We start from the raw sequence: 24,720 nt of genomic DNA, 5'->3' as shown, positions 1-24,720 counted from the left end.
GGGGGCACTGCCAGTCCTTTACCCCACTACCCAGCACAGCCACATGCGGGGGGAGCCCAGGTCCTCATCTCCTATATTGTGTTTTCAACCCCACGACTGGTCAACACCCATCCACCATTGCAACCTCATCCTCATACCTTCCACCAAGGAATCTTCACTCACTCATTCAGACTCCATTTGTCAACCACAAACCAAGCTGCAGGCCCCAGGCTTGGTGCTGTGGACACAACGTCCCTGGCTTCAATTCTTGCTCATCCCCAGCCACTGATTCTGACTATCTCAAAGCTGTCCTAGATATTTCTTAACAGTAACTCTTTCCCAGGAAAAGCGTAGGGATCTTACTTCGAAACTAAGAGATCTGCAAAGACAAAACAACCCAAATCCCTGAGAAATTAAGGTAAGGTGGCCCGTATCCAACACCTAGTCTCCTGGCAGGGACAGAGCAGAGGCGAGCCTTCTTAGGAATGGAATGATCTCCATGAACCCGAACAAAAATGCTCTCACTTAGACTTCTCCAATAATTACTTGCAGATGAAGAATATATTTTTCTCCTCAGAATACCCCTCCTTGCTGAGCCCCTTCTGCCTCGTTCATCAGCTGGGTGTGCTCACTCGCGACCAATAGGTCAGCAAGTCTGCCAAGCCACATGCTCCTCTGTGTTTCCTTTGGCAGCTTCAACCGAGGCTGGGAATTGGTCCTACGCCCTAAAGAGATACGCTTCAACAGCCAAGCAGCTCTCATGTAAGTTTAAGGAGAGACATGGCTCAGCCTAGCCAGGCCAGCTCTTCTGCCAGTGTTGATGTTTCACTGAGTGAGACATGCACTTCTTTTTAATTCCCACTAAGGAGGACCCATGTCTCTGGTGAAGACTGGATGGCATCCAGCTTTCTCCCAAGTGAATCCTACACCTGGCTGGGGTAGTTCAGGTGTGTGTGTGCTGCCTATCAAAATCTATCCTCAGCTAAATAACATTTATATGACACTGGGTGACTGGAAAGTGCCTTATAATCATTACAATAATGACAGCCGATCCTCCTAATGAAAAGGAGAATTAATTCCATTCTTGGTAGATCTTCCTCTTCCGCAGTCCCAAGACTGCACCTGAAACACGTTGTAGACTTTCAATAAACATCGTTGGGCATGTTCTAGGGGTAAAAACCATGTTAGGTGTCCGGGGGTGTTGAGGGGTGAGTAAGAAGTTGTTCCTGCACACAAGGTGCCACAGTCTAGTGTGAGGTTGGCTGGGGAGACAACGGACAGAAAGACCACACCAGGCAGAGTGAGCTGTGCTGGGAAAGCAGGGCCAGCAGTGCATTTATTGAGGGTTTACAGAGCGCCCGACAGTGTCCTGAGCGCTTGACTGGTCTGTTCTCATTTCATCTTCCCAACCCGAGATAGGTATTGTGATTTTATCCATTTTATAGAGGAGGAAACTGAGGCACAGAGAGGTTAGGTAAATCACACAGTTAGACCATGGCAGAGCTGGGATTCAAACCACATGTTCTGACTATAGAATCAACACTCTTAACTGCTACTCTGACCCAGACAGACCTCATGGAGTGGGCGGACCTTGACTCATCCTCTTTTTTAAGGATGAGCACAAGTGACATCTTGTATGAGGTTGGGAGGGCTTTGTCTTGAGGGACCAAAAGGTTAGGCCAGACTTCTGTCAGGATCTTTCCAGACCACAAATCTGTGCCTTCCCTGCGGATAAGCTTCCTCTATCATGCAAGATCGGGAACCCCTTTGTCCCCAAGGAGCCCACTGCTTTCCCTTTCTCCATGAAAGTGACCATAATGAGGTCCGTGTGATCCTGTGAGATCTGAGAAGCTTAAGAGCAAGGCCGTTAGCTGTGCTCTGCAGCAGAGCGATACTCTCATAAAGCTGTCCCCCAGCTGCAAAAACCAGAGAGCTTGTGACTTGCTGGAACCCACACAGCAACTGCTCGGGGAAAGGCAGGCTGCACACGTCCACCCTTGAGGGCTCAGCCTGGACATGTGTTCTGCTAAGAACACACCAGCATCGTTGCTCTCCACATTCTGCCCCCTCCTAAACTCTCACTCTCCCCTCACACCACAAAGTGGCCATTTTTTCCAATCGCCAAAGGTGTTTTGGGGAATGGCAACGCTAATCCGCCAGATGGGTGGGGTGTGGAGATGCCTCTTTTCCCCTCCATTTGGAGACCCTCCAATTCTTCATTCTGACTCACTCAACAGCCTGCTGCTCTTGTCTGTCACATCCATCCTTCACGGGCAACACTGTACCAATTTTTAAATTTTAATTTGAAAATTTTTACCATATTTCAAAATGCCAACATGCTTTCCTGCCCCAGAAACACAGCTGGAGTGCAAACCTGGGTGGCTCGGCTCGTGCGTAGTAGAGCCCAGAATTCAAGTTGGTTTGCAAGCCTGGGAACCAACATATCTGAACCTCAGCACACATCCCAGCAATGGCACTGAACGACAGATCAATCCTCCCTTCCCATGCTCAGGAGCTAGAACCACACACCTCCTATTTGGTCTGTGAGGAGAAATCTGTAGGCGTTGGGTTGAAATGGAAACAGGAGTTATTATAATAACGAGAAAACATAAATCTAAAAAGCCATTGGAGAAGAACATGTAATACTTTTAGGTGAGTTAAAACAATTAACTGTCCCCAGATGAAGGGCAAGTATCATTTGTGGCAAGCTGATTTGAGAAGGTCTGCGACGTGATATAAAACAAAACTGAAACCCACAGTGATCAAATTAATTTCTTTTTCTCTTTCCATCTTAATTTAAAAATGGTGCAAGAAATTTTCCATTTGGTGCTGGGGCATCATTAACACTTCTCTTATACTTATTAATTTTGCCTTTCAACAAAGAGAAAGCCAGCTTTGAGACTCAGCAGCTTGGCAAGCAACATTTGCTAGAATATAATACAGTGGTTGCTTTAATTTTATTGATTTTTTTTCAGTTATCTTTTATCTATGGCAAATAATACAGTTTTATCAGTTTCTGTAGCAATCTAGAACTTTGCTTCCATGAACCAGGCATCACGTGGAAGTTTTAAATGCAGATTCCTGGGGCCCACTCAGGATCTCCTGAATCAGAATCTGCATTTTCACAAGGTCCCCCAGATGATGCTGACACACTTTAAAATCTGAGAACTTAACTGTAGTTTACATTTTAAAGACATTTATTTACAAAGAAAAAGTGAATTGTTTCAAATGAAAACAGTTTGAATTAGTATGCAGATACATGACAAACCATGCTGGTTGTCCAAGAATATTTGGGAAACACTTGGGTACAGCATTTTGCCAATAAAACTAAGACCTGGGGATTCATCTCTCCAGAGACCAGTGTGTGCCACTGAACTACCGAGTACATTATCTGGGTCGAGAGGAGGGACAGTTCATTCAGTGCCAGGGCTATGGCCTTGGCCAGCAGCTTTACCCCAGACATGCCCACCAAGGCTTTAAAACATGCCTCCGTGGGACTGGACTTCCCCTCATGCCTGGCTCTTACCCATCCTGTGTTGGTGATGTTTCCCAGCTGCTCTCTGCAAAGAAATGTAAACATATGTTTTCATGTGCCAGTCAAATTCATAACACTACCTAAAAGGTAACATGAAAGTTTCTGTTGATGTTTTCTTTATGTAATTTTAGAAATAACACACTTTAAGATAAAATACTTTGCTCTTCCGTTTGCATCTATAGCTTCAGTGTGACTTGCTATTTCTTGCGAAATCCACCAGCCATTTTTACAATTCTGTCATCAACAATAGTGTCACAAAGTCAGATTACAGAAAAATGCTTGATTATTAATATCTGGTTAAGCAAATAGTCACTCACATCAATGATGAATGAGGATAGCTCTGCTATGAATTTTGATTAATATTTGGATGAGTTCATTCATCAGCATTGTGAGTGATTTCTTTGTGAATCACATGATAATTTTCATATACTGGAAGAATAGTCCCTCTAATTTTTGTGCCATTCCCAGTACAATAGCTACAGACATGACCCACTTTTAAGTTTAATCTGCATTATTAACATTTTCTGCATCCCTTTCTTAAATCTGGACAATCAACAAAACAATAATTCAACCCCTGATTTGGAGTGTTTGCCAGTTTCCATGGTGTAAATACTCCCACCATGGTTGATTTCAAACTACTAACATGATGTAAATGAACACAAAGTTGGGAAGAGATGTGCAGGAGCACAGCATTATGTGTTATTTCTACCACGCAAGTACCATTGATGTAAATTACCTCAGTAGCATAGATAATGATAAAATGCAAAATAATTAGCCAGTGATGTATTTATTACCCTTTTTCATATAACTTATTTGATTGTAACTTGATATAATCTAATTTTGAATGATGGCTACATAACCACCAGATCACAAAATTCCTGAAACTTTAACACTTGGCTTTTGTGAGCTTTTAGGAGCCAGCTTCAGCTCACGGCTGCCCCTGGCCACTCTGACTCCATTTGTCTGCCAGGGTACCCCTCTCCCACACAGCCCATCTGGCCAGGCCCCGGCCCCAGAGGGAGGAAGAAAAACCGGGCTATTGATCACAGGACTTGGTGAACCATGAGGGTATTTCAGAGGGATCCACCTTCTCTTTGAGGGAGACAGCTCTAATTTGGAGGGTCTTAAGTTGAGGCATTGGTGGAATCGGCAGCATTAAGTACTGGTTGTTAAGAGCACAGCACTGGGGTCGGCTGCTGGGCTTGAATCCCAGCTCTGACCCTCAGGGCCATATGCTCCTTTTTTTTTTATTTTTCAAAATTTATTTCTTTTTGGCTATGTTGGGTCTTCATTGCTGCACGCGGGCTTTCTCTAGTTGCGGCGAGCAGGGGCTACTCTTCATTGCAGTGCGTGGGCTTCTCACTGCGGTGGCTTCTCTTGTTGCGGAGCATGGGCTCTAGGCTCGTGGGCTTCAGTAGTTGCAGCGGGTCATAAGCTCAGTAGTTGTGGCTCACAGGCTTAGTTGCTGCGTGGCATGTGGGATCTTCCTGGACCAGGGCTCAAATCTGTGTCCCCTGCATTGCAGGTGGATTCTTAACTACCGAGCCACCAGGGAAGTCCACAAATGCCTATGTTTTTGATTCAGCAGTTCCACTACAGGAATTTACCCCTCAGAGATCCTCCCATGTATGGAAAATGAGGGACTACATCATTGTTCATAATAAGCCAAGACTGGAAACAAGCTAAGTGTCCATCAGTGGGGAACTTCCAAATAATCATAGTACTTCCAAGCAAGGCATTACCATGCAGCCCTTAAAAAAAATGTAAGTGATCTATATATACTGCTATAGAATAATTTCTAAAAATATGTTAAGTACCAAAGCAAGGAGGGATGCTCATATGCATTTATTTATAAATATATGAAATATTTCTGGAAGGAGATATGAGAAACTAGAAACAGGAGAACAAAGTAAGTAGGGCACAGGAAGAAAAGGAGACTTTCTACTATATATCCTTTAGAAAATCTTTTGAATTTTATTCCATTTGTATGCATTATATGTTCAAATTAAATAAATGTTGGAATACAAGCTGATGTGGGCGCCGATAGAAAAAGAGCGATTTTTAAATCAAATGGCTGTTTCCTCTGAGTTAGAGGCTGCGGAGTGGTGACTGGAGAAGATAAGAGGGAAGGACGGGTTCAGGCCCTGGTTCCCCCTGCTCACCCCTGCCTCTCCACAGCAACAGACGGAGGTGGCCCGCAGGGCCCAGACCCAGGAAGAGAAGCTGGCTGCTGCCCTCAGGGTGGAGGTGCACAACACTTCCTGCCAAATCCAGAGCCTGCAGGCTGAGACGGAATCCTTACGGGCCCTGGTGAGTGGGCCAGGAAGAGCCTTGGCCTTTCCTGCGTGAAGTTTTACTCTCAACTGTCTAACTGTAGTCATATGGGTTTCCCATCTCACAGCACATGAGTTTTGAGGCCTGCAAAGGATCAACCGATACCAAATGACAAATGTAGTAGACACGGTTAGTGCCCCAGTGAAATCCCCTTCACCAGGCTGCTGCCATGACTGTTGGCTGCTGACGCCACAGATGCCCAGAGACTTGCCCTCTGCCAAAAAGAAGACCTGGCCTAGAATGGTAGGCGTGCCCCCCCAGTCCTCAGCCATTGGCCAATGACTGACTGACAGTGGGGTTTAAAAGCCCAGTCCACTTGCTTCAAAGTGGACTCTGCTCTGTGTTGTAACCCACACTACAGAGCTCTCCAAGGGATCAGGCTGTAGCCACAGTCCAGCCAAGACCACCTCCTGGCTTAACACTTGACATTGCCCTGAACTGCTTTCCTTCTCCCCCTTTTCCTGAAGGGAACTCCTTAATTATTGGCATGTACCAGGATCCCTGTGTCTGGCTCTGCTTCTGGGGAACCCAAGCAAAACTAGTAAGCTAGGTAGCTCTTCAGACTCACTGTGGTTTGTGGATGGATCTCTTGCATTATTAATTATTATTATTAGTTAAAATGATTATTAATAATACAGTAATCCACCTTCTGATCTCTGGGATGGACTGAAGTTCTGTTAGGGTCAAGCACGGCTCCTCCTGGATGCCTCCAGGGGGCCATGTGTACTGAATCAAACCACAGGTGTTCGTACACACCAGAGTGCATGAAGGTGTTGGGTTGTATAATCCCTGTGCAGCTGAGGTAGTCTGGACGTCGTTGAGGCCCAAGAAGCCCCTCTCTCCCAACAGCCTCAAGTCCTGGGTTATTTGGGTACCCATTCTTCCACCCCCCCCATACACCTCATCTCAGTATTGCCACCCATGACAGCTCCATCACAAACTGCCAGCCCCACCTCCTGCTTTAGCCACAGCCTGCCACCAAGTTAGCTCAAGTATTTGCTCTAGTTGGTTCCCCTCAGAAACAACTTTTCCTCTGCCTACTGCCAAGATCATCCCATCAGCCCCAGTTCCCTTCTTTCAAGGGTCTTCAGTTCACTTGGTCCGTTGCCCTCAGCAACAAGGTCACATGGTGCCCAGTCAGCTCAGGGAAGATGCTCAGTCTTGCTACAACACGACACACGTCTCATTGCTCCACTTTTCTCCGAGTCATCCTCTGATGGGATCTGGGTCAGTGCAAGGGGGTGTGAGGAAAGGATCTGAGGTGAGAAAGATCAGGAAACTACAGCCTAAATCACTGCTACTTTAACTAAAAAGTTGTCTGAAAGAGATTGCGTTGTTCAGTGTTATGTGGATTTTATGCTAATCACTTTTATTCACCTGCCATAACCCTTGATAAACATCCTAATGTTGGGAATGCAGTTGCTTTAGACACAGTTAAGAGGTTGTCATTTCTCCCCCAGAGGTCCTTGTGGCTGCCAAAGTTACAACTCTTCTGGTGATAGAAAGTTCCAGGCAAAAGGTGAGGGCTGTATCCTCAAGCCACATCATCAAAAACAAAGCCTGGAGAAATTGCAGCCTAAGTAGCGGGTGCACATCACCCAGCTCAGATTGCACACACATGTATCGGGAGCCTACTACGTGCTGAGCCCTCCCTTAGACTTGGGAGAGGCCATCAAGAATTATATGTTTCCTGTCTTCTGATTGGTAAAAGAAAACCAGTACACAAATGACAGAAAAAAGCAGGGATACTTCCTGTGTTCCCCAGAGTGGATGCTCCAGCAGTCTCCATCCTCACACGCCCCCAGCCCGCCCTTACCTCTGCCCCTTGGCAGATGCTGTCACCAGCACTGTTCTGCAGAGAAGATGAATGCCCTCCAACTTGAGGTCTCTGGCTTCCATTTCCCACCTCAAAATATCTCTGAAGCTTTATCCACCCTCTCCTCCCTTCAATAGACTCCACCTGTCCCCTGTTGCACCATCTGGGCCATTCACTCTATCTACTGTCCCCTCTCTCCTGCTTTATCAGTATCCCCACTGCCTGGAATTGCCTGTGGGTAAAATAGAAAGTCTTCCTTTGCCAGACCTTCCAATACCACCCAACTCTGGCTTCATTTTAATGCCCAGAACTCATCCTTTGCTTTCCTACACTTGAGCCCTTGGATATGTTCTCCCATGTCTAGAAGGAGACTCCTCCCCCGACTCTGCCTCCTCTACCTGCTCCTGTCATCCACACCCTGGGCACAGGTGAGGTGGAGCTCACCGAAGTGCCACACCCACCGTGAAGCCTAGACCCTGACTCCAGAGCTGGGGTGATCCCTCCCACCTGCCACCCACTCACACTCAGAGCCCCTGGTTCATGTGGTTATATCAGCTCATGCACTGAACTCACATTAACTCCTGGAGGGCAGGGACCATGTCTAAGTAGTTTTATGTTCCCAAAGCACTTGGTACAGTGCCCAAAACACAATTTCTTCAAAGTGATAGAAACAGTAATAAGAGCATGCCCACCTGCAGTCTCTCATCAGAGCTTCATGGAAACATTAAGTAGGGTAGACTGTGACTGCATCCCATTTTGCCGAAGAGAAAACTGTGGTTCAGGGATTTGCCCACTAACACGAGTCATAAGTAGAGAGCAGAGCTCTCTGGCTCTATCATGCACTAGACAGTGGCTGTCCTGTGGAGTTCGGGACGGGCACTCAGACCCTGGAGTCTTGAATCCTGGCTCCTCTACTCACTAGCTGTGTGACCTCCCGAAGATGCCGTTTTCTCCCTTGTACAGTGAGGATCTATTTTGGTTATCACATCCATCTGCTGTGTTAGTGGCTTAGGACAACAGGAAATCATTTGTTCATTTATTCAGCAATTTAGGGAGCACTCAGCAGAGATGGCTTTTCTCCATCCCATGTGGCATCTGCTGGGGCTGGAATGTCCAAGAATGGCTGCTTCAGCTCACATGCCCAATGCCTCAGCTCTGCATCTCTTTTTCTCTCTCCACGTGGCCTCTGCACGTACCTGGCTTTGACTTCCTCATATCATGGCAGTCTTACATTGTTGGACATGGCATCTGGCTTCCCTCAGAGGGTGCGCACAGAAAGTACCAGGCCTCCTAACACCTGGGCTTGAAAGTCCCCGAATATCATTTATGCAGCATTCTGTTGGTCAAAGCAGTCACAGACCAGCCCAGATTCCACAGGAATCTGCCTCTTGATGAGACAGTGGCAAAATCACGGAGAGAAAGTGCAGGTGGGTTGGAGACCATTGTTGCAGCTGCCTTTGGAAACGTGATCAACCACTGAACCATCATAGAATTTTCCTCATAAAGTCATTGGCATGATTAACTAGATAATGCAGGTCAAGCCCTTAGCACCATGCCCGGCACAGAGTCAATAAATGGTATCTGTTATTAATTATCATTATAAAATTATTATTATAACCTCTAGTATAGTAGCCCCAAGTTGGCATCATCTGATCACCACACCTAAACCCCATGGTCCTGACTATTGGAACAAATAGGACAAGAACTCACCCCCCAACCAGAAGATGGAGCAGTGACGTGCTGGCTGGGCTCGGAACACAGGATGGGCTGCCTCTGTCCCCTGTGGCTCTAGTAGATCAGAGTTCTGGTCGCTGGGCCTTGCAGGCAAGGTCAGGAACACAGATGAGCCAGAACAGGTAGCACACACGTCTACGGCTTTCCGACATGGCAGAGTTCATCCAGCCATCCTGCAACCCTCAGTCGCAGCAACCTGTGCACACACAGGCCCTCAAAGCTATGTAAGTCTCAGATACCCGAGCTGGTGACATTTTCAGCTCCTTTGCCAACAAGGCACTGTTTATAGCGGCAGCCAGGCATCAGTAATGGTGTCTGAGAGCCCCTGAGCTCTGTGTTCAGTCAACTCAGACCAGGAATGGAATTCAGTCCAGAAATCACAGAAGGTCACTATTTTACTTTCCGGACGGCTTAGCAATTTAAGGAAGTCCCTTCAGATCTCTAGAGACAAGAGTAAGCATGCTTTTGTGATCTCAGTTTGCTTGCTGGGGCTGTGTCGTGAGTGGGCCGGGGCAGGAGACCCACAGCAGTGGCTGATCATAGAGACTCAAGTACAGGCATCTCTGTGAGAACCAGGTCAAGATGTCAGGGACATAGGCGCAGAAGCTTGACTTGGACTCTAAGGGTGGAATGGAAAAGACGTGGCACCTCTGATAGGTGTTCCCATGAACCCACCTTGGGCAGTGGGTCCTAAGTCTTCAGCGAAAAACCCCAAGCCACATGGAAAAGTCACCACGTACACAGGGCAAAAACTATAGGCAGGTGATCCAAACCTGATTCCATGAAAGGTTTTTCCAAATCACAGATGTTACAGGTCCAATGTCAACAACCACCACTCACAAACCAAGCAGTTCCCTGATAAACAAAGGGAGAAAACCCAGAGAGGTTGGAACGAATGATTCTCAAAGTCCAGGTGACCATTTCTGCATCCTCACTGCCATGGAGGGGTTTTCAGATCTCACCAGCAAAATAATAACCAGACCAGACACTGATCTAGATTTATTTCCACTAATCACATTTTGCCACCTGTAGACATACCTAGGATGGGAATCTGACTCAACTTCCTCATATCCTGTGGAATTGGGAAGACTTAAATAAGATAATATGGTGGCCCCTGCTTAACAGCAGCCATGATTCAAGATGACATCATGACCAAGAGTCTTCTATTTCAGCCACAGTGGTCAAAAAAGGGTATAGAAACTTGTTTCATCAAGACTTGACTCGGTCCAATTTAGAAAGATATTTATTTGTTTCTTATGTGTTATATAAAATAAAAAGGCAGACGCTAAATTATAGAACTACATAATTACTACTACTAAAAGATGTTAAAGAGAGGGGCATACCATTTTTTTATTGGTCAGCCCTACAGTTTGCAGGGCCTGGTATACGGGAAGATGAGAAGAAAGTTTCAGTCTAGTGGGGAGACAGATAGGGCAATAAGTGCACCATAATAAAAGTGCTGTCACTTGGGCAACACACACACACACCCCTATTCTGTGCCAGGCCCTGTCCTGTCGCTGGGGTTACAGAGACTAGGTTCCCGCTCTCAAACAGCTCAGCACCTGCTAGAGCAGACATGCCCCTAAGAAGCTCAGCCCGCTATGATAAGTTCAAGGGCGTGCATGTGCTTGGGTAGCTGTGAAACCCAGAGGAGGGACACCCTAACCCAGCCTGGTGGTGTCAGAGGCAAGAGGGCATCAAGGAAGTCTTCCTAGGAGATGTAACCCCTGAGCTTGGACGTGGGGTGAATAGGAGTCAGCCAGGTGAGGAGAAGGGGAGATACAAGCCCAGATTTGGACTTTAGACAGCACACTGTGGCTGCTGTGGGGGGATACAGAGGGAGAGGAACCACAGGCAGGGAGATGAGCTAGGAGGCCATGGAGGTTACCCCAGGTGAGAGGTGATAAGAATCGATCTGGGGCATTGGTGGCTGGACAAGAGGGGGCACGTATGGGAAAATGTTTCTGAATGTACAAGAGGTAGGACTCAGTAATGACTGAATTTGGGAGGGAAGCAGGATCAGGGCCATATCTTTCCCCGGTTTGTATCTCATGTGGGTTCACCAGCTGGAGCACAGGAGAGGAGGGGCCAGCAGGTTCCAAAGGAAGCCGATGGCTCCATTTTGGACACCTTGATTTGAATAGGGCCCATGGCCTGCATATATTTCCGGTAAGAACCTCAGTACCGAGTCTGCTTGGGGGAGAGATCTGTGCTGGACGCATCAACACAAGAGTCATCCACAGAGATGACCAAGCTGCGAGTGGAGTAGAGACCAACCTGCACAGCACAGCTCAGGGAGAGGAGGGGGCGAATGGGCAGCAAGGGGCAGAGGAACTAGCAAGATGTGCTACTAAAACACTAAAAAACCACAGTGAGTGTGTAGAGGCCAGAGACATTTGTTCTGACTGTGGGAATCTGGGAGGAATGCAGGAGGAGACTGTGTTCCAGCTGGACAGTGGGTGGCGGTTCACAAAGAAAAAACACCTGCAAACTGCCTCGTGTGTGTGTGTGTGTGTGTGTGTGTGTGTGTGTGTGTGAGAATCTCTCTCTCTCTCTCTCTCTCTCTCTCACTTGTCCTCTCTCGTTCTCTTTCTCACTCATCTGCCTCTTCTCTCATCATTCTCTCTCATCCGGCTCTCCGGTTCCTGTCTCTCTCCCCCTCCTTCTTCCTCTTCTCCCTCCCCACCTCCACCCCTGTTGGAAGGATCAGTGAATCAGACTAAGCAAGACTCTGGCCTCCCCAGGAGGGTTCATTACTTCCCCACTGAGCCACGTCAGCCTGTCAAGGTCATCGTCCTGGGAGAAACAGAAAGACCAGGCCGATGCCAGCCCCTCCCACTGCTCTGCCCATCTCCCTCTTCCAAGGCCCTGCCCATCTGCCTTGGGTCTGGACCATATTCCCTCTCTTGTAGAAACGAGGCCTGGAGAACACCTTGCACGATGCCAAGCACTGGCACGACATCGAGCTGCAGAACCTGGGCGCCGTGGTCAGCAGGCTGGAGGCGGAGCTCAGGGAGATGCGCACAGAGGCGGAGCAGCAGCTGCAGGCCCGCGAGCACCTGCTGGCACACAAGTGCCAGATGCAGCGGGACGTGGCATCCTACCATGCGCTGCTGGACCGCGAGGAGAGCAGGTGCGTCTCTGCTCGGCTTTGTTAGGAAAGGAGTAGATACTCTTAGGTTTAAACTAGACACTTTTTCAAACACTATAGAAGTAATTAGTGTAAAAAGGAGAAATCACCTCCCAAACTTCCCAACACCCAGCCCCACTCCCATAGCCTGTGTCCTTCCAGGATTTTTCTATTCATATATATGCAAATATATAGACAAAAATATATTATGTACTTAGGTATGTATACGTATATGTGTGGATGTTTGTATGCATTCGTAGATGCAGACATACAGCCACACACCACAGACATACCTATATGTGTTCATGCATACTTCCTACCATACATGGTGGCAGTTAGGAATGCTTTCAGCTGCCTGTAATAAAACCTAATTAGTGTAGCTATAAACTAATGCTCGTGAAACTTTAATATGCACTCAAAACATGCCAAGCCTGGGCATCTTTTCAAAATGCAGATTCTATTTCCGAAGGTCTGAGGTGGGGCCTGAAATTCTGCATTTCTGACAAAACTCTCAGGTGACGCCTATACTGCTGGTCCACAGACCACACTTTGAGCAGCAAGGGCATAAACCATGTTTACCTAAGAGTTCCAGACATGAGGTAGGCCAGGCCGCTCCGTGATGTCAGTCAGGTCCCAAGCTCATTTCATCCTTCTGATACACCATCCCTGTCTTCATCTTTGTCACCCCCAATTGCCAAATGCCTACCACAGCTCCAGACATCATAACAAGACATCAGGCATGGCCAGAAAAGGGGAGGCAAGAGGAAACAGCAGAAAGGCCTTTCCCTGTATGGCTCACTCCTTTTTTCAGTGAAGGAAAAATGTTTTGGGGAGGCTCCAACAGACTTTTCCTTCTATCTCACATGACCAGACCTACCTGCAAGGGATGCTGGGAAAGCAACTATTTAGCTTTTCCAGCCTCCATACTGGAGAGAGGCAACAGGTTGGGAATGGCATGTATACGTTTATGTATATATATGTGTGTATGTGGTATATATACATATATATATACACATATATGTGTATACACATACATATGTAGTCTTTTTTTAATGGGTAAGGATTCCTGTGGCATATGCATGAGTCTTGGGGCTTAGCTTCCTTGCCAACTTTTTAAGGAAATTGAAGCCTTTATCACAATTCTGTATCATCATATTGCCCTCCAAGGTCCCTTCTGTGGCATACATTGAATGAGGAAGAGAATACATAGTAGAATAGCAGCTCTAAGAGACAATTTATCAATTACGTAGTACAACCCCTCCTGATTCCAGAGAGAATAAGAAGGCCAGAGCAGAAAAGGATTTGCCAGTGATCAAAATAGGAGGAAGAGGCAGAGCTCGACCAGAGCCTAGGTCTCCTGGGTCTCCAGTGTGCTCTGTACCATCCCTTTCTCAGAAGGCAAGAGGGCCACATGGAAGCAACCTAACCCTTGCTCTTTCAAACAAAAACATGTCATCCAGCTCCTTTCCAGCTGTCTTTTTATTGGACTGATTTCTGTTGATTATAAAAGCTAGATGTTTGTAACAAAGCGAATTTTTTCAGATGCCTATGAATATCTGACTACACAAAATCGTATTAAACCAATCCAAAAAGTAACAAGATAGACTGAATTTACTTCAAGAATATAAGGACTCCATCCAGTGAGTGCCTGCTATGTGCCAGCACAGTCTTAAGCTCTATGTTATCGTCATTTCTCCACAAAACCCTGCCAGAACTACATCATTATCCCCACTTTACAGCCAGGAAACAAAACCTCAGAGAGCTTCAATCATTTGCCCAAGGTCACACAGCTAATTACCATGGAGGTGGGATTTGAAAGCCAAACTGTCTTGTTCCAAAGGCCAAATTCTTTCCATGAGACACCTGCCTTTCGTATAATTCTGTTGTGATTTCTTTACTAATTATCATCATCCATTGCTTGTCTCACTCAAATGTGTTTTTTGGGTTTTGTTTGTTTGTTTCAGCTAATGGAGAAATACCCTCTTTTCATGAAGAAAATGCTACCTTCCTCACCGAGTGACCAGCGAAGTTCCTTGAGGAGTCCCCACCCCCTCACACCCCACAACCCACATCTTCCCTCACCCTCCTCACCCCCATCCCAACCTGGATTCCCTGCTGGATTCCCCAGCTGGCTCAGCTTGAGCTGAAAAGCTTCCTGGAAGTGGAGAGTGTCCTGCTGCCTGAATTCAAATAGTCTGTAGCTTGAGCAACCTCCCTTGCCCCTCTCCAAATAAATGCTTCGTGTGTGGCTTCCAGTCTGCCCACCTTGTTCAATCCACTGTCGGATGGAGATGGGTATCACTTTACCTGCCTGGCCTTTCCTCATGGGGCCATTCTTAAAGGCTTCTGGAAGGGTCCCTGAGCGTGACGCCATCTTCCTCGTTGTTCAAGGGTCAGCTGCTCTTGGGTTTATCAACATAAATGTGCTTCTTGGGCCAGAGTTGTGCTCGTGGCAGGCAAGATTGCCACCACTGGAGGCAAAAACAATGTTCTTGCTGCAGAGGGGGTCTGTGTGTATCATAACCACAGGCATCACAAAGTATCTGGGTGTCTTTAACGTGCTCTTCGTGGGTAGTAATGCACAGACACATCCACTTCACTGCTGTTGTCAGAGCACTTCTCGATCAGCTTAAATGGAGCTTCAGTTTAAATCTGTGGGGGATGAATTAGGCTGTGGTTGCCTACACTTGCAGCCTCAGAATATACTTCAAGGGTCCTTCCCCAGCCCTCTCAGGGCCCAGGCCAGCCAAATATAGTTCATGAATCTGCCACATACCCAGCCAAGACTCCCCGGCCTTCTGATTAAAACTGAAACCACCACCTCTGTCCTAGCGCAGTCTCGCATGCCTCCAAAACCACACACACGCAGCCCAGACTTAATTTCTCAATTCTTCCCCCAAGCTTCTGTCAGTCCACCTGTCACACAGACTTGCAGACCAAAATATCCAAGCTGAGTCTCTGTCCTCATGTAAGCTGCTAATCCAGACAGAACGATGTGTCCAATATGGGCACATTGGAAGACACCCTCCCTCAGTACCTGGGCTTCCAAATAGCTAAGGCCGACATAAACAAATGAAATCTTATTTACTCTTAAGAAAGCTGGAAAGAGAAGCAAGGCAAGACATTAGGTCTCCCAGTTGAAATTGCTCCAGCTGCTTTCCCTTTTTGGCTTCCAGGATCAAAGAAATTGTAATAATAAGTCCCGTGGGCAGGACAGCTATTTACAGTTTGTATGGCACCTTCGCACAATTCCCTCTGTTGTCTGAGGCACAGAAATCATCAAGACACCACCTAATGCTGCATTTCAGCAAAGCACCAATCCCCTCTGCAGCTGCACACCCCAGGGGTGCCCACGACTGAAACACTGGGTACCAGGGCCTCCCCAGAAGAGAGAGTGTGCGCCTGGCTATATCAAATGCCCATTCACTGAGGTCTGTTTCTTTTCTTTCTTGCTTGTTACAGTGAATTTTTGCCCCCCACCCCCAAGACCTGAATTCCTAACCTAAACACAGCTGGAGGGCCTCAGAAGGAGGTACTTCTGTGTCTGAATGGCTGTGCATTTTCCAGAACCTGGAAGCTGTCTCAGCCACAGGAGGAAGGGGAGAATGGATTTGCACACCCTCCTGAGTTTCCACCAGACGCACGCTGTGCCGGACCGCACACACTCGGTCTCCTTGGTTCCGTAATCTCAAAGAGCAGCTGCCTTAAACCATTAAGTTAATCATCCTTTGGCAGGGAGAGCCCAGCAGACTGGTGCTTCCAGTTCTCAGTACAGTTTCTTGCTGTTTCTAATGAGGCTTCATTAACAGGTAAGAAAAGGCACTGCTGACCCCCTGACTCCTCTGGGGCCTCATTTAACTCAGACTCCCTCTTACAACATCCAGTACAATTACACTCTGGCGGCAGTTCACTGACAGGTGGCAGGGAGGATGCTGCTTGTGCTGGTCTCAAGGACAGAGTGTTTGTTCTGGGGCAGACCAGAGAAGGGCTCCCGACGGACTCCTCCGAAAGCGCAGACAGGCTCTATTTCCAGACGAGGTAACGAGTTCCACTGGCCTCTGGCCTGGCTCCTGGAGCACAGTGTAAACTCCCACTGAGATTGCTAGAACATCCACTGGATTTCAGACCAAAGTCCTTAAGTCTCACCTTCATTATCATCTATGACACTTCCAAGCACCTGCTGGTGCCCAGACATTTTGTTGGACTTTGGGGATCCCAGTGAAAAGAAGAGACAGTTTCTGCGCTGGTGGGTTTACAATCTCTTTGAGGAGTTCACGTGTGCACATAAAAGGAGAAACAAAGCAAAGCAGGCAGAGCAGCACATTGCACTTTGCACAACCCCTTCGCATAATTCAGTTTATCGTAGGAAACATGAACATAGACATTCAGATCTGATCTCTGTTGGTTTCGGTAAGATGATTCAACAGGAATCATCAAGCACCATGCTGGTCTCTGATTATCTCCAAATAGCACACAAATATTTTTTCCAGATTTATTAAGATAAAATTGACATACAACACTGTATAAGTTTAAGGTATACAGAATGATGATTTGATATATTGTGAAATGACTACCACAATAAGTTAACATCCATTATCTTAAATAGAGAGCAAAAGTATTTTTCTTCCTTGTGATGAGAACCCTTAGGATTCACTCTCATTTTTTTTTTTTTTTTTTTTTTTTTGCGGTACGCAGGCCTCTCACTGCTGTGGCCTCTCCCGTTGCAGAGCACAGGCTCCGGACGCACAGGCTCAGCGGCCATGGCTCATGGACCCAGCCGCTCCACGGTATGTGGGATCTTCCTGGACAGGGGCACGAACCCGCGTCCCCTGCATCGGCAGGCGGACTCTCAACCACTGCGCCACCAGGGAAGCCCAGGATTCACTCTCTTAATAACTTTCATTTATACCATACAGCAGTGTTGACTATAATCATCATGCTAACTATAACATCATGTATGTTACGTCCCTAGTACTTATTTATCATATACTAGAAGTTTATACCTTTTGACCACCTTCATCCAATTTCCCCTCCCCCTACCCCCTACCTCTGGTAACCACACATCTGATCTCTTTTTCCATGAGTTGTTGTTTTCTTTTTAAGGTGTCACATATAAGTGAGATCATACAGTATTTGTCTTTCCGTGTCTGACTTACTTCACTTGGTATAACGCATTCGAATTCCATCCATGTTATGACAAATGGCAAGATTTCGTTCTTTCTAATGGCTGAATAATATTCACTGTGTGTGTGTGTGCAAGTGTGTGTGTGTAATCTCACAACTTCTTTATCCATTATCCATCAATGGACACTTAGGTTGTCTCCATACCTTGGTTTTTGTAAGTAATGATGCTATGAACATGGGGGTGCAGATATCTCTTTCACATAGTGTTTTCATTTCCTCTGGATATAGTCCCAGAAGTGGAAATGCTGGATGATGTGGCAGTTCTATTTTTAATTTTTTGAGGAAACTCCACACTGTTTTCCATAGCTATGGTACCAATTTACAATTCTACAAGGGTTCCCTTTTCTCCACATCCTCTCCAGCATTTGCTATCTTTTGTCTTTTTGATGCTAACCATTTTAACAGGCATGAGGTGACATATTGTGATTTTGATTTACATTTTCCTAATGATTAGTGATGTTGAGCATCTTTTCACTTACCTGTTGGCCATTCATATATCTTCTTTGGAAAAATGTTTGCATGCCCTTTGCCCATTTTTTAATTGGGTTATTTGGTTTTTTTGTTATTGAGTTGTGTGAGTTCTTTATTATAATTTGGATGTTAACCCCTTATCAGATGTATAGTTTGCAAATATTTTTTCCCAATCCGTAGGTTGTCTTTTCTTTTGTTGATTGTTTCTTCTGCTGAACAGAAGCTTTTCAGTTTGATGTAGTCCCACTTGTTTACTTTTTATTTTGTTTCTTGTACTTTAGGTGTCATCCAAAAAATCATTTGTCAAGACCCATGTCAAAGAGCTTTCTTCCTATGTTTTCTTTGAGGACTTTTATGGGTTTCCATCTTGCATTTAAGTCTTTAATCCATTTTGAGTTAATTTGTGTGAGTGGTGTAAGATAAGAATCTAGTTTCATTGTTTTATTTGTGAATATCCAATTTTGCCAGTTATTGAAGAGACTGTGTTTTCTTCATTGAGTATTTTTGGCTCCCTTTTCAATTACTAGTTGACCATATATGTGTGGGTTTATTTCTGGGCTCTCAGTTCTGTTCCATTGGTCTATGTGGCTGTTTTATGCCAATATCATACTGTTTTGATTACTATAGCTTGAAATGGGGAAGTGTGATGCCTCCCACTTTGTTCTTCTTTCTCAGGATTGTTTTCACTATTCAAGATTTCTGTGGTTCCATGTAAATTTTAGAAGTGTTTTTTCTACTTCTGTAAAAAATGCCATTGGAATCTTGATAGGAATTGCATTGAATTTCTAAATGGCTTTGAGTAGTATAGACATTTTAACAATATTAATTCTTCTAATCCATGAACACAGAATGCCTTTCCATTTCTTTGTGTCTTCTTTGATTTCTCTCATCAGTGTCTTATAGTTTTCACTGTAGAGATCTTTCACCTCCCTGGTTAAATGTATTCCTAAGTATTTTATTGTTTTTGACGCTATTGTGCTATAGATATCCTTTCATAAACACATAATCTTTTTGTTTTGAGAAATGGTAAAAGAGGATGGTGCCTCTTTGGGGCAATTCTAGCATCTTATCTGGGGTTGCTGGACTTAGAAAATAAAAATACAAGGTGCCCAGTTGAATCTGAATTTCAGATAAAGAATAATTTTTAATAGAAGTATGTCCCACATATTGTCTGAGACATATGTCTACTAAAAAGTTATCTGGAAGCCCTAATCATATCAGACAGAAACACTCCATACTTCATATCCCCGGACCTCAAATAATACATGAAGTTTTGTCCAGCATTTCTAGCTTGGATATTCCAACACACAAGAAGAGGAAGGGGTGACCCAGGCCATGTCCTTGCCCAGTCTTGATTGAAAACTCCGTCTCCTGACACAATAGCACAGGCAGGTCCAGTCATGTTCAAGAAATTAATCTGCTAGATGACTGATGAAATAAAGCAAACTACTTTCTCCGCAGAAGCGACTGGCTTAATTAGATCATATAGACTGGTTATTCTGAACAATAGATTGAGCAGGAACCAGAGTAGATCCCAGCATAGATGTGCTGTGCTGCAGAGTCAACAAAAAGCCCCATTGTCCTGGTCATACACAAGAGGAAATACTCCATTTTCTCCAGCTCCTCCTGAGAGTGAAAAGTAATTCACACCACAGGGAGTCAAGCTTTCAGTGTAGTTCTAGGATTGGACACAAAACCCATGTTGCATTTTAGGGGAAGGCATTTTGCAAAGTGGGTGAGCAACAAACTACATAATTTCTTTGGACAAGTCATAGATACTTTGTTGGCTTGTTTTGTTTTGTTTTGTTTTGTGCAGCGAAATTTCTTATTGAAGGCCTGAACAGGAAAAATGTATAAACAAGGTTCACAATTTTAAACTAAAAAGCATACTTGGCAAAAAAGCGTACAAGTTGTTGCTAACCAGTGGTGCTCTGGGTGCTTTAAGAGGGAATCACAGGATAGGGGTGGTGGGGGGGCAGGTGGCAGGAATCAATAGACTAGTGGTAGGTTCAGCACCTCATCATTTAGCTACTGGTGACTAAGAGAAAAGAGGTAAGAGAAACATACAGGGTCATACACTGTCCTGGGAAAGTTAAAGAGTGGTTTTACACATTATTTTGGGAATTCAGTCTTAGCAGTTTACCTGAGCAACCATCATGCTCAGTAGTGGAAAACTCACTCCAAGATTAAATCCTCTTCCTCAATAACCATTTATGCAGCCCTGTTACATGTCACCATGGTAGGTGCCAAGGATACAGAGATGTACAAAATGTGGACCTGCCTTCAAATAACTTAGATCAGCACTGTCCAATAGAAACAGAATGCAAGCCACATATGTCATTTAAAATTTTTTAATAGTCACATTTTTAAAAGGGAGTGGGGGACAGGTGTATATATGTCAAACTAATTTTGATAACATTTTACTTAATCTCATTATATCCAAAATCCTATCACTTCAGCATGCAATTTATTAATTAGAAATTTTGCATTCTTTTGGGATACTAAATCTTCTAATCTGGCTTATATTTTAGCCCTCTAGTCCATCTCAATTTGGATACTAAATTTTCATCAGAAGTACTTGATCTGTATTTAGCTCTCATAAAATTTATAGTTGAAAAAGTAGATTTACAAATCCAAGTTGTTCCAAACATACTTAAAAGTTTTCCAGTAAGTGAATTGAGGACCAAAAAATTGTTTTCCTTTGATGTTTACAACTATATTGACCACCTATATTCACCTTTTTCAGAAGAGTTCATGTAACTTTGAAGCAAAAGCATGTTAATTTCAAAACCACACCTGCCCAAGTTGAATAAATCCACTCACTCTTGTGTCCAATTATTAATATCATGTTTAAGGAGGTATTACATAAATTGCAAAATCAATTCTAAATCTATAAATATCAAAAATGAAACATGTTTCAAATTTTTCTTATAAGTTTTACAGGACAAATACTCTATACTGTTTCAACTTTTAAATTAAAATTAAACAACATTTTAGTTTGCAAGGCAGAAATAGAGACACAGATGTAAAGAACAAGATGGACATCAGATGGACATCAAGGGGGAAGGGGGGATGGGATGAACTGGGAGATTGGGATTGACATATATACACTAATATGTATAAAACAGATAACTAATGAGAACCTGCTGTATATATAGCACAGGGAACTCCACTTCGCTGTACAGTAAAAACAAACACAACATTGTAAAACAACTATATCCCAATTAAAAAAAAATTTTTTTTTTAAATTTCAGTTCCTCAGCCACACTAGCCATATTTCAAGAGCTCAATAGCCACACATGGATGGTGGCTACCATATTGGACAGTGAAGATTAAAGCTGAGTAGAGGTGGGTGGGATGTACAACGGGCTTAACCATGAAAACAACTGAGGTCATACTTGCAAGCTTATTTGTGAGAAGTCCTGCTTTCACTTCCCCAATTATGTCTGAAGTGCCTGGCAGGAGGATATCCCATAGTATCCTAAGTGAGTATAAACTGTGTGGCTGCCATTCCAAGTTTTGCAGCCTTCCTCCAGGTAATCCTTCTATTCCACTGCACTGCTTCTCATAACCAGCTCTTTTGGAAGGAGTTCCCCTAGCAGAGCGCTTGGCCTCCTGTGACATAGGTCTTTCATTTTATGTGCATCCCTCTCCTTTCTTTGACTTCTTAGAAGGGGTAATGAATCAAGAGAGGCTCACATGACCTCACATCTAGCTCTCACTTGCTCAGCTGAACCATTCTGCCAGTTCCCTCTCCCTCATGGTGACTTTCTCTCCAAGGTCCCACAGCCTCTCCCTCAGTCTAGCTACATCAGGACTTACCACCAACCACTTTGGTTCCTCAGACAGATGTGAACCCCACATCTGGGCTGAATTCATATTCTTTTCTCGGCCCCGTGCAAATCAGGGTATGTGGCCAGGCATCTGTTTCAATGTCCCCAGATATTTCCTAAGTTTTAAGAAACTCCTGAACTGTCCATTTTAGTTAGGGGGGCTAATCTCCCCAGAGCACAAAAGGGACCTCTAGGGAACAGGGCAGTCCAACTCCACAGGGTCTCATCTAGACCCAGCCTGACCCTGCCCTAATACATAGTATGTTCATAGGACTTAAGGCATCATTGATTATAAAATGCACCATTACTGGATGTAACCCTAAGAAATAAAACCACCCCAAATGGAAGTATACTAGGACACCCCTGATAAAGCTGAGACACTAAAGGCCTCAGTTTATGAGTAAATGAGAATATACAGAAAAGAGATAACAATGTGGAGAGGCGGAAGATGGCGGAAGAGCAAGACGCGGAGATCACCTTCCTCCCCACAGATACATCAGAAATACACCTACACGTGGAACAACTCCTACAGAACACCTACTGAACGCTGGCAGAAGACCTCAGACCTCCCAAAAGGCAAGAAACTCCCCATGTACCTGGATAGGGCAAAAGAAAAAAGAATAAACAGAGACAAAAGGATAGGGACGGGACCTGCACCAGTGGGAGGGAGCTGTGAAGGAAGAAAGGTTTCCACACACTAGGAAGGCCCTTCGCGCGTGCAGACTGCGGGAGGCGGATGGGGGCGGGGAGCTTCGGTGCCGCGGAGCAGAGCACAGCAACAGGGGTGCGGAGGGCAAAGCGGAGAGATTCCCGCACAGAGGATGGGGCCAACCGGCACTCACCAGCCCGAGAGGCTTGTCTGCTCACCCGCCGGTGCGGGCGGGGCTGGGAGCTGAGGCTCGGGTTTCGGTCGGAGCTCAGGGAGAGGACCAGGGTTGGCGGCGTGAACACAGCCTGCAGAGGTTAGTGCGCCACGGCTAGCCGGGAGGGAGTCTGGGGAAAAGTCTGGAGCTGCCAAAGAGGCAAGAGACTTTTTCTTCCCTCTTTGTTTCCTGGTGCACGAGCAGAGGGGCTTAAGAACGCTGCTTAAAAGGAGCTCCAGAGACGGGCGCGAGCCGCGGCTAACATCGCGGACCCCAGAGATGGGCATGAGACGCTAAGGCTGCTGCTGCCATCACCAAAAAGCCTGTGTGTGAGCACAGGTCACTCTCCACACCCCCCTTCCGGGGAGCCTGTGCAGCCCGCGACTGCCAGGGTCCCGGGATCCAGGGACAACTTCCCCAGTAGAACACACGGCGCGCCTCAGGCTGGTGCAACGTCACGCCGGCCTCTGCCGCCGCAGGCTTGCCCTGCACTGTACCCCTCCCTACCCGCGGCCTGAGTGAGCCAGAGCCCCCGAATCAGCGGCTCCTTTAACCCCGTCCTGTCTGAGCGAAAAACAGACGCCCTCCAGCGACCTACACGCAGAGGCAGGGCCAAATCCAAAGCTGAACCCCGGGAGCTGTGTGAACAAAGAAGAGAAAGGGAAATCTCTCCCAGCAGCCTCAGGAGCAGCGGATTAAATCTCCACAATCAACTTAATGTACCCTGCATCTGTGGACTACATGAATAGACAATGAATCATCCCAAATTGAGGAGGTAGACTTTGAGAGCAAGATTTATTATTTTTTCCCCGTTTCCTCTTTGTGTGAGTTTGTATGTGTATGCTTCTGTGTGAGATTTTGTCTGTATAGCTTTGCTTTCACCATTTGCCCTAGGGTTCCATCTGTCCATTTTTTTTTTTTTTTTACTTTTAAAAATATTTTTTTCTTAATAATTATTGTTTTATTTTAATAGCTTTATAATATTTCCTTTTATCCTACAGAATACACATTCTTCTCAAGTGCTCATGGAACATTCTCCAGGATAGATCATATCTTGGGTCAAAAATCAATCCTTGGAAAATTTTAGAAAATTGAAATTTTATCAAGTAACTTTTCTGACAACGCTATGAGACTAAATATCAATTACAGGAAAAGATCTGCAAAAATACAAACACACGGAGTCTCAACAATACACACTAGTTAATAACGAAGTGATCACTGAAGAAACCAAAAGGAAATCAAAAAATACCTAGAAACAAATGACAATGGAGACACGACAACCCAAAACCTATGGGATGCAACGAAAGCAATTTTAAGAGGGAAGTTTATAACAATACAATCCTACCTTAAGAAACAGGAAACATCTCGATTAAACAACCTAACCTTGCATCTAAAGCAGTTAGAGAAAGAAGAACAAAAAAACCCCTAAAATTAGCAGAAGGAAAGAAATCATGAAGATCAGATCAGAAATAAATGAAAAAGAAATGAAGGAAACAATAGCAAAGATCAATAAAACTAAAAGCTGGTTCTTTGAGAAGATAAGTCAAAATTGATAAACCATTACCCAGACTGGAATTTAAGAGAAAAAAAATGTCATGAAGAACCTACGGTTAAGACAGGAATAAAGACACAGATCTACTAGAGAATGGACTTGAGGATATGGGGAGGGGGAAGTGTAAGCTGTGACAAAGTGAGAGGGTGGCGTGGTCATATATGCACTACCAAACGTAAAATAGATAGCTAGTGGGAAGCAGCCGCAAAGCACAGGGAGATCCCCTCGGTGCTTTGTGACCACCTAGAGGGGTGGGATAGAGAGTGTGGGAGGGAGGGAGACGCAAGAG

General features: G+C 45.3%; 1 protein-coding gene across 1 annotated transcript in view; it reads left to right on the top strand.

Annotated features, from left to right (window-relative positions):
• Positions 1 to 14,783, top strand: part of BFSP2 (beaded filament structural protein 2) — a 69,775-nt gene extending 54,992 nt beyond the window's left edge. Inside the window, exons 5-7 of the mRNA XM_024746258.1 lie at positions 5,693 to 5,824; positions 12,311 to 12,531; positions 14,493 to 14,783. Coding sequence (XP_024602026.1) covers positions 5,693 to 5,824; positions 12,311 to 12,531; positions 14,493 to 14,496 — 357 coding nt within the window. The 3' untranslated portion in view covers positions 14,497 to 14,783. The remainder of the gene's footprint in view (positions 1 to 5,692; positions 5,825 to 12,310; positions 12,532 to 14,492) is intronic.
• Positions 14,784 to 24,720: the final 9,937 nt, after the last annotated feature.

Source organism: Neophocaena asiaeorientalis, unplaced genomic scaffold (genome assembly GCF_003031525.2).
Source record: "Neophocaena asiaeorientalis asiaeorientalis breed wild unplaced genomic scaffold, Neophocaena_asiaeorientalis_V1.1 scaffold437, whole genome shotgun sequence".
In the NCBI taxonomy this organism is placed as follows: Eukaryota; Metazoa; Chordata; class Mammalia; order Artiodactyla; family Phocoenidae; genus Neophocaena; species Neophocaena asiaeorientalis.
The sequence above is the reverse complement of the archived record's forward strand: the minus strand, read 5'-3'. Positions and strand labels throughout refer to the sequence as shown.